Source organism: Nematostella vectensis, chromosome 13 (assembly GCF_932526225.1).
Source record: "Nematostella vectensis chromosome 13, jaNemVect1.1, whole genome shotgun sequence".
NCBI lineage: Eukaryota > Metazoa > Cnidaria > Anthozoa > Actiniaria > Edwardsiidae > Nematostella > Nematostella vectensis.
The window spans coordinates 9,299,447-9,316,607 of NC_064046.1; the positions used below are offsets into that span (position 1 = coordinate 9,299,447).

Here is a 17,161-nt window from a genome sequence, read left to right on the forward strand (position 1 = left end):
CACGGCAAGGCGGTATTCTCAGCGGTACTTGTATGCAATGAATGCGTATTGAGACACTGAGCGTGCATCGAAGACCCGCTGTTTTCCGGAAGTGGAATGATTATGTTTGAGTATCGGGGTAGGCATGACACTTTGTAGCCTAGGGAAAAATGTGGATTTCGGAACTAATGCAGCTAGGCAACTGATAAAGCTTTCGGTTTGTCATTTCTGCTCCAAGCATAATGTAAGTTATGTGGTTTTTCTATTATTAAGTAACAATTCTGTAAAAAATCTTATTCAAGTGAAATAGGTGAAAAAACACATTTCTAATTAAAAATTACTGCAACAGTCTATTTAGGAGCTTACTCAATGCTAAGTCACCCTGAACTCTCATCAACCATCTTCAACCATCAACTCAGATTTAACCTTTATATGGTTGATTGTTCTATTTTCTATGTCAAGAAGATTTAAAGTTACATTAGAACTTGACAAGTCACACTTCTGTGCACCAAGGTGCACAAATATCTTATATTTTGTGTGACCTCTGTCTACTTAGTAGAGCTTGATTTATTTCTTTTTATTTTCAGGATAGGAAATTTATAGATTGGAAAAAAGTAATTGTAAAGGCTGGCGATGGTGGAAATGGCCTGACACATTTTAAGAGATTAAGGTACATCCAACATAGGGATCTCTGGTTGGCGTTATTACGGCTGAACATCATTTTTAAGCGGTCTGGAGGCTGGGGAAGAGAGGGAGATGGGAGGCAGGCAACCAAGATATCACATGTTCTTTATCTTTTGAAAAAGCATTTTAAAACGTTTTATTTCATTTCCTTTTCCACATAATCCAATTTGCGATTCTAAGAAATTCACTAGATTTTTTTTCTGGGTCAGGGGTGGTAGGTATATATATATAATTTAGTTGAATCAGTTTGTCTTAACTTTTGTCATACCCCAGTGGTAAATCCACGGGGATGTCCAGGAGAACTGGTACCCCCCCCCCCCTCAGACATAAATTTTAGGAGAAATGTATGGTGGCTAAAAATTTGTAAAAAATTACTTTCCTAATTTCCCCATCATACATTTATCATTGGTACCCCCCCTTTTTAAGTTTTGGATAAAAAAAGGATTTATTATTTCACAAATTCCAGATTCCAACCCAAAGGAGGACCTGATGGCGGAGATGGTGGGCGGGGAGGCAGTGTCATTCTGTCTGCTGACTCCTCCTTACAGGAACTTGCGCATGTCAAGAAGCACCTCAAAGCAGAGAATGGAGGGAGTGGGGGGATTGACAATCGACATGGGAAAAATGCTTCAGATTTAATTGTCAAGGTAGACAATGTTTTTAAGTAAGCTTGAAAAGGATTACTTCCCATAAAATGCCTGAATGCCTCATAATAAAAGGAGGAGTTGACTTAGTTTAGATGCCTTTCTTTTCATGTACCGTTCCAAATATTTATTTGCATTTGGAACAGCACATGAAAAGAACAGCGTTTGTCTTAGCCCTGAAGAAGTGTAATTAAAGACGAAAATTTGGCAGAGTCGAATACCAGTTTTTGGTGTATTGTATTTATCTTTCTGGTTCATAGCCTGAGTATCAGGCGATTTTGTTTTTCAAAAGTTTGAGAGGAAAAATAAAAGTATGCCTGACACAAATACTAGACCCGACGCCTGCCGCCCCTTTTCAGGCCTTTGTCAAAATATGTTGGCTGTCAATTTTCCAATGACTCGCATAGCGGCACAATTAAATGCCCAAATAAAAAAATACATTGGTGTTACATGCAAGGGTAATAATTTTAGTAACGACGAGCCCCGGTGAGGGTAACTTTATGCTAAATGATTTGAAACACAAAGATAGTTCACGGCTCAGGAGATTTACGTATAATATATATATCTTTAAGTATATCCACACATTACTACAGGATATTCACATCACCAATTTACTACAGGCTTTTTCCTCTGAATAGACAAACCGCTGCTTGAACACAAATGCCATTATTTGATAAGCTCACTCGATCATCAACTCACAAGACATGGCGCAAAAAACCCCAAGCATTCTTCGTGCTCTCACAGACAAATTTCTCGAATATTCTGCGCCTGGTCTGTCTAACAATTTGATAGAAACTACTAATAATGTCAGTAGTATTAAGCAGCTTCTATGACATCCAACAGCTTTGATATAACTAGTACATCTTCGCTTCAAAAAACGAGAAAAAAAGACACGCAATGGCCGGCCTGGGCAAGGCATTTGAATATCTAACCTGGTATCAGGCAGAAGTTTTCCGAAGAAAATGAGGAGAGGAAAAAGACATTTAAAAAAAATGTTATAGAAAACGATTTCTCTGATTTCTATCGACCGCGTTAGAAACATAGGAGTGCCTGATACTCAGGTTATCTGGTTCACGAACATGACTATTTGGGTTTTTGTATTTACAGGGAAGTTACCACTCAAACATTCTACCCAATTCCACCCAGTTATCACCCCTCCCCTTTTTCATTGTCACACCTCAAACTGCTAAATTCATGTTTAAGGTACCTCTAGGGACTATAGCAACTCACAACAAAGAAGTGATAGCAGACATCTCAGAGGAAGGGGAGTCCTGTGTAATTGCCCAAGGAGGAGAGGGAGGACTGGGAAATGCCACATTCAAGACAGCCACTGACCAGGCCCCAGAGAAAAGTAGCCAGGGGACCCCTGGTCAGGAGAGAGTTATTGAGCTGGAACTCAAGACAATTGCTGATGTTGGTCTGGTAAGTGATTGGATGGCGCTGATGAAGCCAGGGGCTAGGGTGCTGCCATAACCAGGAAGGGGGGGGGGGGGCGGCACTGGTGTAACCAGTGTGTTATAATATTATTTGTTTTGGGCCCCCTGTGGCCCCTTATGTATCTTATGGGCCCCCCCGAGGATGGGGCTCCTCGTTGTCTTATGTTGTAGTTTTTTCACTCGGTAGATTTGATTTTGTAGAGCTTTATTGTAAAAGAAACAACCGAATTTTGAAGTAAACACTTTTTATTACATGGTGTCAGAAGTGGTTAACCACTGGAGAATATTAATTGTTAAAGAAAAGTCGACAAAACAAGGAAACGATGGCCGAAAGTGGGGAAATGTATCATCGAGCTCCGGGACCTTTGGTGTTGGATGCGAATGCATCAGAAAATTGGAGAAAGTTCCTAATGCAGTTCGAAATTTACTTGGTTGCAAAAGGAAAGGACGACAAGGGAGATAAGTTAAAAGTTAATTTGTTACTTAACTGTGCTGGACCGAGTGCAATTGAAGAGTATAGCCACTTTGTGTATACTGCAGGCGAGAGTAATGAATCTTATGGTGATGTGTGCCGAAAGTTCCATGAACTTTGTCGAGGAGCTAAGAATGTCATTTATGAGCGACTGCTTTTCAATCATAGAAACCAAAAGGAGGGTGAACGAATTGACAACTTTGTTAGTGAGCTAAAACGGCTTTCATTAAACTGTGACTTTGGAGCACTTAGAGATTCATTGATACGAGACCGTATTGTGGGGGGAGTAACCAGCGATGAATTGCGAGGGGAGTTGTTGAAAAAGCCAGACCTTACCCTACAAACCGCGCATGATTACTGCAGAACTTATGAGGCGACTGAGCTGCAGAAGTATAAGTTTGTTCCACAGACAGTAGTCCCAAGTAAAACAGTGTCTGTGCAACCAGTCCAAGTTAAGAAAGAACAGCCATCTTGTAAGTTCTGTGGATATCGCCATTCATTTGCACACCCAACACGATGCCCAGCCTTTAAAAGGAATTGCAAGATTTGTAGCAAAACAGGCCATTTTGCAAAGATGTGTAAAAACAAACAGAAAAAAGATCCAGAAGTGCATGTGGTGGAACAGGAGTATGACTCAAGTGACAGCAACGAAACCCACACATACTTTGGATCCATTGAAGTCGGAAGCGTGTTACAGAACCAGCAACCCAAAAAGAGCCTGATAAAAGTCATGATAGCAGGAAAAGAGGTCAAACTGAAAGCAGACACGGGTGCGGAGGCTACTGTCATCCCCTACAACTTGTACAAGAGCATCACCAACAAGCCGTTGAAACGTGTACACCAGCCTTTGAAGGGCTGGCTTGCGACTAAGCCCATCTACCCTAAAGGATGTGTCCGCCTTCCAACACAGTACAAAGATCGAAAGATAGATCTGTTATATCTTGTAGTTGATGGAGAGTTCACCCCACTACTAAGTTGTGAGGCTTGCCTTGATCTTGAAGTCCTACAGTTCATGGATCTCACATTGCTAGATTCACCATCAGCACAAACATCAAACATCGACTTGTCCAGAGAACAAAGCAAAAGTACCACAACCCTCACAAGTGACCCTGTTCTGAAAGATTACCTTGATTGCTTCAGTAACAAACCAGGAATGTTACCCAACAAAGTACACCTAGAGGTAGACTCTGCAGTAACTCCAGTTATACACGCACCCAGAAAGATCCCAGTATCCATGTTAGACCCAACTCAACAGAAGCTGAGAGAGATGGAAGAAGATGGGATCATTGTTAAAGAAGAAGAACATACCCCTTGGGTCTCTTCGATGTTAGTAATCGATAAACGAAAAGGCAAAGAAAAGAAAAGCCCACCAACCAAAGACAACATCAGAATATGTATAGACCCACGTGACCTCAATAGAGCCCTCAAGAGACCCCATTATCCGATGGCCACAGTGGAACAGGTTGCCAACAAACTCACCGGTGCTGAAATATTCTCAACGTTGGATGCATGCAGCGGTTTTTGGCAACTACCAGTAGACGAAGAAAGCTCGAAGCTCCTGACTTTCAATACCCCCTGGGGTCGATACAGATTCCTGCGGCTCCCATTCGGCATAAGTTCCGCGCCCGAGATTTACCAACGAGAGATGGACCGACTCTTCGCAGGAGTACCAGTAGAAATAATCGTTGACGACTTTTTGATACATGGTGGAAATCAATGTGAGCTAGATCACAAGATGATTGCAGTATTGAAGAGGAGCCGTGAGATAGGTCTAAAGTTCAATCCACGTAAAGCCAAACTTCGAGTTCCTGAAGTCAGCTACGTTGGACACCTATTTACTGCAGACGGTTTAAAGCCTGATCCTTAAAAGGTAAGAGCTATCAACGAGATGCCTGCCCCGACCGATAAAGATGGCATACTACGTTTCCTAGGAACTGTAAACTATCTGGATAAATTTATTGAACATAAAGCTGATCTCCAGGGCCCTATCTCGCAGCTAACAAGGAATGATACCGCATTCGTATGGGAGACACCTCAACAGCATGCATTTGACAAGCTCAAAGCAGTCATTACCTCAGCGCCAGTTTTAGCCTATTTTGACAACACCAAAGAGACAGTGCTTAATGTTGATGCAAGTGGCACGGGATTAGGTGCTGTGATTCTGCAGGACGAAAGACCTGTAGCATTTGGCTCAAAAACACTATCACCTGCTGAGACAAGGTATGCCAACATCGAGCGAGAGCTTCTGGCAATTGTCTGGGGAACTGAAAAGTTCCATACTTATGTTTATGGACGTCGTGTTGTAGTTGAAACCGACCACAAACCACTAGAAGCCATCTTCAAAAAGCCCTTGAATGAAGCACCACCGAGATTGCAGAGGATGTTGTTAAAGCTGACAAAGTATGACCTTGATGTTCGTTATGTGCCAGGAAAGAAACAATTCATCTCAGATTGCTTAAGCAGAGCCCCAGTTAGTGACACTAAACCAGTTAGTGAACCAGAAGAGATGATTGGAATCAACTTAATTGACAGTCTTGGTGTAGATTCAAGCACTTTGCAAAAATTCAAGGAAGCATCAAACTGCGATGTTACCTCTCAAGTGGTCATGGAATATGTCGTTAAAGGTTGGCCAGCAGAAAAACATCAACTTGATGAGCTAGCGAGAGAATACTGGAGTTTTAGAGAGGAACTTAGCGTAGAAGATGGTTTGTTATTCAAAGCAGACAGAATCATTGTCCCGAGATCGTTGAGGGCAGAGGTGCTAGAAGAAATTCATGGCGCACACATGGGTGAGAACAAAAGTCTCAGTTTTGCAAGAGAATATGTTTTCTGGCCCTCAATGACTGCACAGATCAAAGACAAGATTAGTTCCTGCTCCATATGTAATGCCTTCCGAAACCAACAGCCAAGAGAGACCCTACTACCACGTGAGGTTCCTGGATTGCCTTGGCAAGTGATCAGTACTGACATCTTTGAATATGCCGGACATTCCTATTTGCTTGTTACCGATTTGTATTCAAAGTACTTTGAGATTGAGTTGTTACGCCAAACCACTGCTAATTGTGTTATCAATAACTTAAAGAAGATTTTTGCAAGGTTTGGGATCCCGGTGGAAGTTCTGAGCGACAATGGCTCCCAGTACAGTAACACTAGAAACCTTTTTAATAGTTCACATGAGTTCAAAAAGTTTGCAGATGAGTGGGGTTTCCGTCACACCACAAGCTCTCCAGAGTATCCACAATCAAATGGAGCTGCCGAGAAAGCAGTTCAGACCGCAAAACGGATTTTAAAGAAAGCGGCTGCTGACAACAAAGATCCTTTTGAAGGATTACTCAAATACAGGAATACACCCTTTGATGACTTAGGTGTGTCTCCAGCTCAGCTGCTAATGAGTAGGAGAACACGTACCCAACTACCGACTCATCGACGTTTGCTACTGCCTCAGCCTGTTGACCCAAATCAAGTTGTGAAGACATTGAAACATCGTCAGAGTGTTTCAAAAAAGTATTATGATAGTCATAGTCATGATCTCCCTCCTTTACAAGTTGGAGATAAGGTGCGTATCCGTCCAAACCGGGAGGCTGAGTGGAGGAAAGCAGAAGTATTGCCCCGATCGTACTTATTAGGAGATGAGCGTGGGCGTGTCTTCAGGAGAAATCGACGACAAATCATTTCAACACCTAATGATCAATCGATGAGCACAAGTCCTTTTGTTATACCAGCCATTCCTCAACTACCACCAGAAAGTACCAACAACCCCACACAGTTAAGCAATAATGTGACAGCATCGCCTACACCACCAAAGTCTTCTGAGAGGCAACACGAGACGACACCGATGAGCACAGCATCTGGCAGGGTTATCAAAAAACCACAAAGACTTATTGAACATTGTTAAGAACATTTATTGAACACTTAACCTAACACTTTGTTGAGAAGGGAGATGTTATAATATTATTTGTTTTGGGCCCCCTGTGGCCCCTTATGTATCTTATGGGCCCCCCGAGGATGGGGCTCCTCGTTGTCTTATGTTGTAGTTTTTTCACTCGGTAGATTTGATTTTGTAGAGCTTTATTGTAAAAGAAACAACCGAATTTTGAAGTAAACACCTTTTATTACACAGTGGAAAGGGCATTGCATTTTACATTTTTACATTTATTTATTTGCATTCCATTTAAATTGATGGTATTGCGTAACATAATATGGCTTAAATGAGAGTATTCTGTCTTGATTTAAATGTTTTGCATATAAAGTGGGCTACTTTCTTATTCACAAAAGGGTCAACATTATTAAGTAATGCTCCGTGTAAGAACTACGGTGAATCGATAGGTCCTGCGGCAATAGGGGTTCGTTAATTAATATTGCTATGCTTATTGGTTCAAGACGCTCTGCCCGCCAAATTTGAACTTTGGAGTCACATTTCTCTGAAATAAGTGCTCTTGCACTCATATTCATTAGGGGGCTTAGGTTCGAAGTAAGAAAGCTTTCAACCTTTGCATTTTTGTTAAAATCGTATGTTCGGAGCATGGAGAAATCCTTTTCGGATATCTGCTAATAGCTTTTTATACTTCACTTATTACAATTTTGCGCTTTGTCTCTTGCCAAAGCAAACATTCCGCTTGCTAAACGTGTGAAAATACGGTCTCACATTTCCAAAAGCCTGTTAGTGCGGTAGAATTTAGCTTTCCAAAGAAAGCCTCTTTTTCTTTCAAAGATTTTGACAACGATTTTCATGTTAAGATTGACAACTAAAACGATTCACGCCTTTAAATAAAGTTACCAATTTTGCTTTATTCGATCCTCAATACAACTATTATCGCATACAAGCTACAGCAATAATGTTTACTGGAATTCACAGTAGTAGCAGTCCTCTAATTATTATTTCATCGACACAGACAGAACGCACAATATTTTCTTAAAACAAGCCGCAAGCAAGGTTTGTTCCATAAGCTCATTGATGAATTCGAGAGTGTCCAGCTTATAATCGGGGTCTCCGTCTTCGATACATAGTAGGCCATGAGGACTCACGGAAAATTTCTGCGAAGAAATTGTAATTCTTCTGGCTCCAGACGGGCTGCATTTATATTCACTATTTCTTTCAGCTTTTTGCATCCGCATAAGCATTCCACTGCTCTTACTGACAATTGCGGGTTATTGCTGATATTTATATTTTACAATTTTCTAAAAAAATATCTTCGCTTCACCAAACGTATCTTCTACTTCAATGCATCGTTCTATGTCCTTTAGTTCTATGTCCCTTAGTTTAGTTGATGCTTTCATGAGTCGTATAGCATCAACTGATGACGGCAAAATTTGCCCTAGTGCAGAGGTTTCCTCAATGTCCTGTAAAAAAAGTACACACAAACTTAAGATTCCTTCTCCACTTCATTTCTTGAATATCAGAACTTATATAAAATACAAGGCAACTACAGTCAACTCCCTCAGAAGCGTCAGGAACTAAAAACAGTGTTACAAGCGCTGCCAGCTAATGAAAATGAAGAAAGACATTGTTTTAATGGAAAGGAAGACAAAACCCTGCATTTTGTTAAGTTACCCGCTAACAATTTTTTCACTTAGACGGGAGTTTGCTGTACCTCAAAATTTCAGGGTGTCAAACCCCAGGATGTTTCGCTACATTCAAGGAATACATTCGGGCTTGTTGGTATTTACATTTCACCCAGCTTATAAATCAGGCTCACATAACTTATATTTACATATTCACATCGTAAACTCAAATGACAACTTCCCGTAATAAAACTCTTTTAGTAAAATAGAACGAGTAAAATATTTCGTTCCCTTCTGAACCAATTATTTGTCTCTCAAGTACTTATTGACCTATGAAACCTATGAGGTTTCCGGTTGGAAAAACACGCTGGAACTTGAGGCAGTTTCATCTCTACAGCTCTGCAATTTTGATTTTCGAAATAAATAATAAATTGAAAAGGAGGATCAAGACTGGTAAAGACAGTACAGAAACAGCAGAATCTATACGGCAAGCGACAGAACATTGACTTTGAGAAAGATCATTTTTCTCACCTCGTGTGAAGTTTTCATGCGTTTGTTTCCAAGCTCCAAATCGACTCGCTGTCGACAGTATGTACAAATGCTTCTAGACCAGCCCTTTTTGCCTTTGTCATCTAGCTCCAAGAAAACTTTCTCTACTCTGTTCGCCTTTCTCAGGGACCTCTGTTCCACATCTGAAGGCTTACTGCCACACCAAGCCTCGTGGTTTGGGCAGCAACATGCCTGCCTTTTGAACACCATAACAAGCTTTTCTAACTTCTCGGACAAAGTTTGCAAGCAAACAGAACTCAGAAGCGTCTCTTTAAAGTATATACAATAGATTTTCAAACTATTTTCGAAGAGATAATGAATAGCGAGAGACTTGTCTTAATATATCGAGGAGGAAGCATGTAGAATTCAAAATGGCGACGTGAGCGCTAGGTCGAAAATGTAACTTCCGAACATACGATTCGGACAAAACTCGGGGATAAGTCGTAACAATGCAACCTCTGTTTTATTCTGAATTTAAATGTTTGTCAATCAATGGATAAGATACGGAAAACACCCGAAGATGTATTTTAGCCAATCAGAGGGCAGGATTTTACTGAAGTTTTATAGCTACTTCTGCGCATGCGTTGCCGCAGGGTACCGTAGTTCTTACACGAACCATTACTTAAAAAGGAACAGAATTTTATCATCATTACTTAGATTGTCAAAGAAAATGTAGTGGGATTGCTTTCGTTCAGAGTGGGATGAGATGCAGAAAAGCATGAAATGTTTTTCATCCTCTAAAGTGTTACAAATCTGGCAGATACGCTTCTCTCTTGGAATCAGAGGTTTTGTGTGTCTGCCTGTTTCTATATTTAGATTAAGATTCCCTAGTCTGAGTTTGGCTAAAGCTTTTCTGTGTTCCATCTTAAGTATTTTATCATAGCATTCACTAGATTTTGTGTCTTTTTTGAAAGAGGATACAACCACGGGAAGGGGTGCTGATATAAACAGGGGAAGGAGTGGAAAAATAACCAGTGGAAGGGGTGCTGATATAACCAGGGGGATTACTGATGTAACCAGGGAGAGGGGTGCTGATATAACCAGGGGGATTACTGATGTAACCACGGAGAGGGGTGCTGATATAACCAGGGGGATTACTGATGTAACCAGTGGAAAGGGGTGCTGATATAACCAGGGAGGAGTACAGATGTAACCAGGGGGAGGAGTGCTGATATAACCAAAGGAAGGGGTGCTGATGTAACCAGGGAGAGGGGTGCTGATATAACCAGGGAGGAGTACAGATGTAACCAGTGGAAAGGGGTGCTGATATAACCAGGGAGGAGTACAGATGTAACCAGGGGGAGTGGTGTTGATATAACCAAAGGAAGGGGTGCTGATGTAACCTGGGGGAGGGGTGCTGTTATAACCAGGGGGATTACTGATGTAACCAGTTGAAGGGGGTGCTGATATAACAGGGGGTACTGATGTAACTAGTGGGAAGGGTGCTGATATAACCAGGGAGGGGTACAGATGTGACCAGGGGGAGAGGTGCTGATATAACCAAAGGAAAGGGTGCTGATGTAACCAGGGGGAGGGGTGCTGATATAACCAAAGGAAGGGGTGCTGATGTAACCAGGGGGAGGGGTGCTGATATAACCAGGGAGGGAAACAAATGTAACCAGGGGGAGGGGTGCTGATATAACCAGGGGGAAGGGTGCTGATATAACCAGGGGGAGGGGTGCTGATATAACCAAAGGAAGGGGTGCTAATGTAACCAGTAGGAGGGGTGCTGATGTAACCAGGGGGAGGGGTGCTGATGTAACCAGGGGGAGGGGTGCTGATATAACCAGGGAGGGGTACTGATATAACCGGGGAGGAGTACTGATATAACCAGGGGGAGGGGTGCTGATATAACCAGGGAGGAGTACAGTTGTAACCAGGGGGAGGGGTGCTGATATAACCAGGGAGAAGTACAGATGTAACCAGGGGGAGGAGTGCTGATATAACCAAAGGAAGGGGTGCTGATATAACCAGGGGGATTACTGATGTAACCAGGGAGAGGGGTGCTGATATAACCAGGGGGATTACTGATGTAACCACGGAGAGGGGTGCTGATATAACCAGGGGGATTACTGATGTAACCAGTGGAAAGGGGTGCTGATATAACCAGGGAGGAGTACAGATGTAACCAGGGGGAGTGGTGCTGATATAACCAAAGGAAGGGGTGCTGATGTAACCAAAGGAAGGGGTGCTGATGTAACCGGGGGGAGGGGTGCTGTTATAACCAGGGGGATTACTGATGTAACCAGTTGAAGGGGGTGCTGATATAACAGGGGGTACTGATGTAACTAGTGGGAAGGGTGCTGATATAACCAGGGAGGGGTACAGATGTGACCAGGGGGAGAGGTGCTGATATAACCAAAGGAAAGGGTGCTGATGTAACCAGGGGGAGGGGTGCTGATATAACCAAAGGAAGGGGTGCTGATGTAACCAGGGGGAGGGGTGCTGATATAACCAGGGAGGGAAACAAATGTAACCAGGGGGAGGGGTGCTGATATAACCAGGGGGAAGGGTGCTGATATAACCAGGGGGAGGGGTGCTGATATAACCAAAGGAAGGGGTGCTAATGTAACCAGTAGGAGGGGTGCTGATGTAACCAGGGGGAGGGGTGCTGATGTAACCAGGGGGAGGGGTGCTGATATAACCAGGGAGGGGTACTGATATAACCGGGGAGGAGTACTGATATAACCAGGGGGAGGGGTGCTGATATAACCAGGGAGGAGTACAGTTGTAACCAGGGGGAGGGGTGCTGATATAACCAGGGAGAAGTACAGATTTAACCAGGGGGAGGAGTGCTGATATAACCAAAGGAAGGGGTGCTGATGTAACCAGGGGGAGGGGTGCTGATATAACCAGGGAGGGGTACTGATATAACCAGGGAGGAGTACAGATGTAAAAAAAGAAAAAAAGAAAAAAAAAGAAAAAAAAGAAAAAAAGAAAAAAGAAAATACAATGTAAAACTAAGTAGTAACTAAAAACAATCAGAAAAGATTTAGAAAAAGAAAAAATGAAAGAAAGGAAATACAATGTAAACTAAAACTAAGAACAATCGCATAATAGCTGTTGTACGTCTTATATACGTACTATTTTAACTTTTTTTTAAAATTTTTTGGTCACTAACCGATGTAACTTTACTGTTTCAAGGGACCAATAAATAAAATCTGTCTGTCTGTCTGTCTGATGTAACCAGGGAGAGGGGTACTGATATAACCAGGGAGGAGTACAGATGTAACCAGGGAGAGGGGTGCTGATATAACCAGGGAGGAGTACTGATATAACCAGGGGGAGGGGTGCTGATATAACCAGGGAGGAGTACTGATATAACCAGAGAGGAGTACTGATATAACCAGGGAGGAGTACAGATGTAACCAGGGGGAGGAGTGCTGATATAACCAAAGGAAGGGGTGCTGATGTAACCAGGGAGAGGGGTGCTGATATAACCAGGGAGGAGTACAGATGTAACCAGTGGAAAGGGGTGCTGATATAACCAGGGAGGAGTACAGATGTAACCAGGGGGAGTGGTGCTGATATAACCAAAGGAAGGGGTGCTGATGTAACCAGGGGGAGGGGTGCTGATATAACCAGGGAGGGAAACAAATGTAACCAGGGGGAGGGGTGCTGATATAACCAGGGGGAAGGGTGCTGATATAACCAGGGGGAGGGGTGCTGATATAACCAAAGGAAGGGGTGCTAATGTAACCAGTAGGAGGGGTGCTGATGTAACCAGGGGGAGGGGTGCTGATGTAACCAGGGGGAGGGGTGCTGATATAACCAGGGAGGGGTACTGATATAACCGGGGAGGAGTACTGATATAACCAGGGGGAGGGGTGCTGATATAACCAGGGAGGAGTACAGTTGTAACCAGGGGGAGGGGTGCTGATATAACCAGGGAGAAGTACAGATGTAACCAGGGGGAGGAGTGCTGATATAACCAAAGGAAGGGGTGCTGATGTAACCAGGGGGAGGGGTGCTGATATAACCAGGGAGGGGTACTGATATAACCAGGGAGGAGTACAGATGTAACCAGGGAGAGGGGTACTGATATAACCAGGGAGGAGTACAGATGTAACCAGGGAGAGGGGTGCTGATATAACCAGGGAGGAGTACTGATATAACCAGGGGGAGGGGTGCTGATATAACCAGGGAGGAGTACTGATATAACCAGAAAGGAGTACTGATATAACCAGGGAGGAGTACAGATGTAACCAGGGGGAGGAGTGCTGATATAACCAAAGGAAGGGGTGCTGATGTAACCAGGGAGAGGGGTGCTGATATAACCAGGGAGGAGTACAGATGTAACCAGTGGAAAGGGGTGCTGATATAACCAGGGAGGAGTACAGATGTAACCAGGGGGAGGGGTGCTGATGTAACCAGGGGGAGTGGTGCTGATATAACCAAAGGAAGGGGTGCTGTTATAACCAGGGGGAGGGGTGCTGATATAACCAGGGAGGGAAACAAATGTAACCAGGGGGAGGGGTGCTGATATAACCAAAGGAAGGGGTGCTGATGTAACCAGGGGGAGGGGTGCTGATATAACCAGGGAGGGAAACAAATGTAACCAGGGGGAGGGGTGCTGATATAACCAGGGGGAAGGGTGCTGATATAACCAGGGGGAGGGGTGCTGATATAACCAAAGGAAGGGGTGCTAATGTAACCAGTAGGAGGGGTGCTGATGTAACCAGGGGGAGGGGTGCTGATGTAACCAGGGGGAGGGGTGCTGATATAACCAGGGAGGGGTACTGATATAACCGGGGAGGAGTACTGATATAACCAGGGGGAGGGGTGCTGATATAACCAGGGAGGAGTACAGTTGTAACCAGGGGGAGGGGTGCTGATATAACCAGGGAGAAGTACAGATGTAACCAGGGGGAGGAGTGCTGATATAACCAAAGGAAGGGGTGCTGATGTAACCAGGGGGAGGGGTGCTGATATAACCAGGGAGGGGTACTGATATAACCAGGGAGGAGTACAGATGTAACCAGGGAGAGGGGTACTGATATAACCAGGGAGGAGTACAGATGTAACCAGGGAGAGGGGTGCTGATATAACCAGGGAGGAGTACTGATATAACCAGGGGGAGGGGTGCTGATATAACCAGAGAGGAGTACTGATATAACCAGAGAGGAGTACTGATATAACCAGGGAGGAGTACAGATGTAACCAGGGGGAGGAGTGCTGATATAACCAAAGGAAGGGGTGCTGATGTAACCAGGGAGAGGGGTGCTGATATAACCAGGGAGGAGTACAGATGTAACCAGTGGAAAGGGGTGCTGATATAACCAGGGGGATTACTGATGTAACCAGTGGAAAGGGGTGCTGATATAACCAGGGAGGAGTACAGATGTAACCAGGGGGAGTGGTGCTGATATAACCAAAGGGAGGGGTGCTGATGTAACCAGGGAGAGGGGTGCTGTTATAACCAGGGGGATTACTGATGTAACCAGTGGAAAGGGGTGCTGATATAACTAGGGGAATTACTGATGTAACCAGTGGAAAGGGGTGCTGATATAACCTGGGGGATTACTGATGTAACCAGGGGGAGGGGTGCTGATATAACCAGGGGGATTACTGATGTAACCAGGGAGAGGGGTGCTGTTATAACCAGGGGGATTACTGATGTAACCAGTGGAAAGGGGTGCTGATATAAATAGGGGGATTACTGATGTAACCAGGGAGAGGGGTGCTGATGTAACCAGGGGGAGGAGTACTGATATAACCAGGGGGAGGGGTACTGCTGATATAACCAGGGGGAGGGGTACTGCTGATATAACCAGGGGGGGGGTACTGCTGATATAACCAGGGGGGAGGGTTACTGCTGATATAACCAGGGGGGGTACTGCTGATGTAACCAGGGGGGCATGTATACAGAGGGAGGTGTACAGGTTATGTTCACCCCCCCTCCCCCCGATATAACCCATTTTGCAGTGTGCTTGAGAATAATAGATTTTTGTTTAATATCATTTTATGTGAATTATTTAAGGTTGGTTTTCCTAATGCTGGCAAGTCAACACTCCTACGTGCGATATCAAGAGCGACGCCCACCGTGGCAGCGTACCCATTTACAACCCTCAATCCATCTGTTGGGATGGTAGAGTATGATGATTTTTCACAAATTGCAGGTAACCCCTGGGTGATGTATTCGATGACTGTATTACATGAATGTGAAAACTTTTTATTTACCAGAAATCCCTATTGAAAGATACTGTAATTGCTTGGAAAAGTCCATCGGCGATTCTTTAATTGTTCATGTCCCAGAAGAGGTGCTTATTCTGGAGAGGCCCTTATTACAAAATCTGTTTCTGTTGCAGCAGGTAGTATTCTCAGTTATCATTGATACCTTTCTAATGTGCAGCCCCCCCCCCTTGTCATCAAAGTCTGTTGAGTGTAGCACAGTTAGGTGGGCACGTATTTGGAGGAGGGGGGGTCATTCAAGTTTTTCCATTTAGCTGAGGCAATTATTTGGGGAATGCGCTTGAAAATAGCCAAGGCCCCTCCATTGGACAGTGATTTTATAATCGGTTCGAGGTATACTTTTTTATCTCCACCTTATTCCTTCAGAGACCTTTGTTAAGCAATTGGAATGTAGCATCAGTGCTGTGCAATCAGTGCAATTCTGTGCTGTTACTGCACTGCATTTTAGACAGCTGTCTTTTTGACAATCAAGTAAAAGCCTTAAACCGTTTTTATCATTGTATTGTAGTTGCAGATATCCCAGGACTCATACCAGATGCTCACCTAAACAAAGGCCTTGGCCACACATTCTTGAGACATATTGAGCGCTGTTGCTCTTTACTGTATGTGCTAGACATCTCTCAGAAGGACTTCCACAGCCAGTTCATATCGCTACAAAGAGAACTTGAACTCTACAAGAAAGGGCTGTCATCTAGGCCAGCAGCCATTGTGGCAAATAAGATTGACCTAGCTGATTCGATCGATGTGAGTTGTTTAGAGAGAGAATTTGATCTTCCTGTCATGGCAGTCTCGGGGAAGTACGGCAATGGGATACCTGCACTAAAAAGAGCCATTCATTTATTACTAGAATCATCAAAATGGGCTTTGTAAATATTGGTTTTATAGAATATAATTACCTAGCTATTGTAGTAATGTGTGATTTTACCCCCCCCTTCCCCCCTTTAGAAGGGAATCAAAAACTCTGGGGAATGAGACTCGAAGCCAGGGAAATTCCAGGTTGGTAGGAAGCTAGAAGCATTGCGCATTTCCAGAAGGTGGCTTCGTTTCAGTCTGTTACCTTCTGAATGGAATGATAAGGGCAAGCATTCCATTTGAATATATTGAAATATACATACACAACCAAATGACAGGAAAACTGTCCACTCATTCAGGTTCTGTCGTTTAGGGAGCACATGTTTTGAGGGAGTGTTTCTCTCTATAATAAAAAAAATTGTAGCCTATCGGGCCTAAAACAGTTTCATATTCATTCTTGGATGACTTGGTCTCACACAACCTTAAAATACTCATCTCAGGTCACCTGGATGGAGACATGACCGAGATGGACATATAATGCGAATGGCTACTGCCGAGGTGGTCATGCTAGCGTGCGTCGTACTGTAAACCGTTGAAGTGTTTTCAATAGCGGCAAACTAATAAACTACCTGAACTAAACGTCTGATTGATACTCAATTGTTCGAGTGGGTAGGCTGTGTAGCCGGGCGAGGCCTGGGTACGAGAAAAAGTAAATCGCCATATTGGATTATGTACATGCGGAAACTGAGCGAGTAAAGCGTTGTGTTGACAATCATCCTGTGTAATCTTTTCCATCCCGAAGTTAGACACTACAATAACCTTGGGTAATTTCCCGTTGAGCTAATTTAGAGCGTACGCTATTCTTTTCATGTATCATTCCTAATGCAAATGTACGCATTTGCATTAGGAAT

The 17,161-nt window shown here is 43.6% G+C and overlaps 2 protein-coding genes and 1 long non-coding RNA gene across 5 annotated transcripts; 1 reads left to right on the top strand and 2 right to left on the bottom strand.

Annotated features, from left to right (window-relative positions):
* The first annotated feature begins 41 nt into the window (after positions 1 to 41).
* Positions 42 to 17,025, top strand: LOC5518591 (GTPase Obg). Of its 2 annotated transcripts, XM_032363207.2 has the most exons (7): positions 42 to 223; positions 567 to 649; positions 1,130 to 1,310; positions 2,511 to 2,729; positions 15,247 to 15,385; positions 15,450 to 15,577; positions 15,967 to 16,212. In XM_032363207.2, exons 1-7 carry the CDS (start codon positions 125 to 127, stop codon positions 16,003 to 16,005), a joined length of 888 nt encoding a protein of 295 aa, XP_032219098.2. In that variant the 5' UTR covers positions 42 to 124; the 3' UTR covers positions 16,006 to 16,212. The 2 variants fall into 2 exon arrangements, with proteins under 2 accessions (XP_032219098.2, XP_001638477.2); XM_001638427.3 differs by lacking the exon at positions 15,450 to 15,577 and having other exon boundaries at positions 45 to 223; positions 15,967 to 17,025.
* On the bottom strand, positions 7,933 to 9,693 carry LOC125558957. Of its 2 annotated transcripts, none has more exons than XM_048720531.1 (2): positions 9,249 to 9,674; positions 7,933 to 8,555 (listed from the first exon to the last, which is right to left on the bottom strand). In XM_048720531.1, exons 1-2 carry the CDS (start codon positions 9,474 to 9,476, stop codon positions 8,394 to 8,396), a joined length of 390 nt encoding a protein of 129 aa, XP_048576488.1. In that variant the 5' UTR covers positions 9,477 to 9,674; the 3' UTR covers positions 7,933 to 8,393. The 2 variants fall into 2 exon arrangements, 1 of the variants encoding a protein (XP_048576488.1); XR_007306197.1 differs by lacking the exon at positions 7,933 to 8,555 and adding an exon at positions 8,703 to 9,116 and having other exon boundaries at positions 9,249 to 9,693.
* On the bottom strand, positions 15,423 to 16,703 carry LOC125558958. The gene is made up of 2 exons (XR_007306198.1): positions 16,574 to 16,703; positions 15,423 to 16,272 (listed from the first exon to the last, which is right to left on the bottom strand). It is a non-coding gene; the product is annotated as an uncharacterized LOC125558958 (long non-coding RNA).
* Positions 17,026 to 17,161: the final 136 nt, after the last annotated feature.

Bases quoted from the DNA above. Each gene is read 5' to 3' on its own strand.
- LOC5518591 (XM_001638427.3), top strand. From the start codon at position 125: ATGACACTTTGTAGCCTAGGGAAAAATGTGGATTTCGGAACTAATGCA. The intron at 650-1,129 runs GTACATCCAACA...CACAAATTCCAG, and splicing joins ACACATTTTAAGAGATTAAG to ATTCCAACCCAAAGGAGGAC. The intron at 1,311-2,510 runs GTAGACAATGTT...TTCATGTTTAAG, and splicing joins CTTCAGATTTAATTGTCAAG to GTACCTCTAGGGACTATAGC.
- LOC125558957 (XM_048720531.1), bottom strand. From the start codon at position 9,476: ATGGTGTTCAAAAGGCAGGCATGTTGCTGCCCAAACCACGAGGCTTGG. The intron at 8,556-9,248 runs GTGAGAAAAATG...CTTTTTTTACAG, and splicing joins GCATGAAAACTTCACACGAG to GACATTGAGGAAACCTCTGC.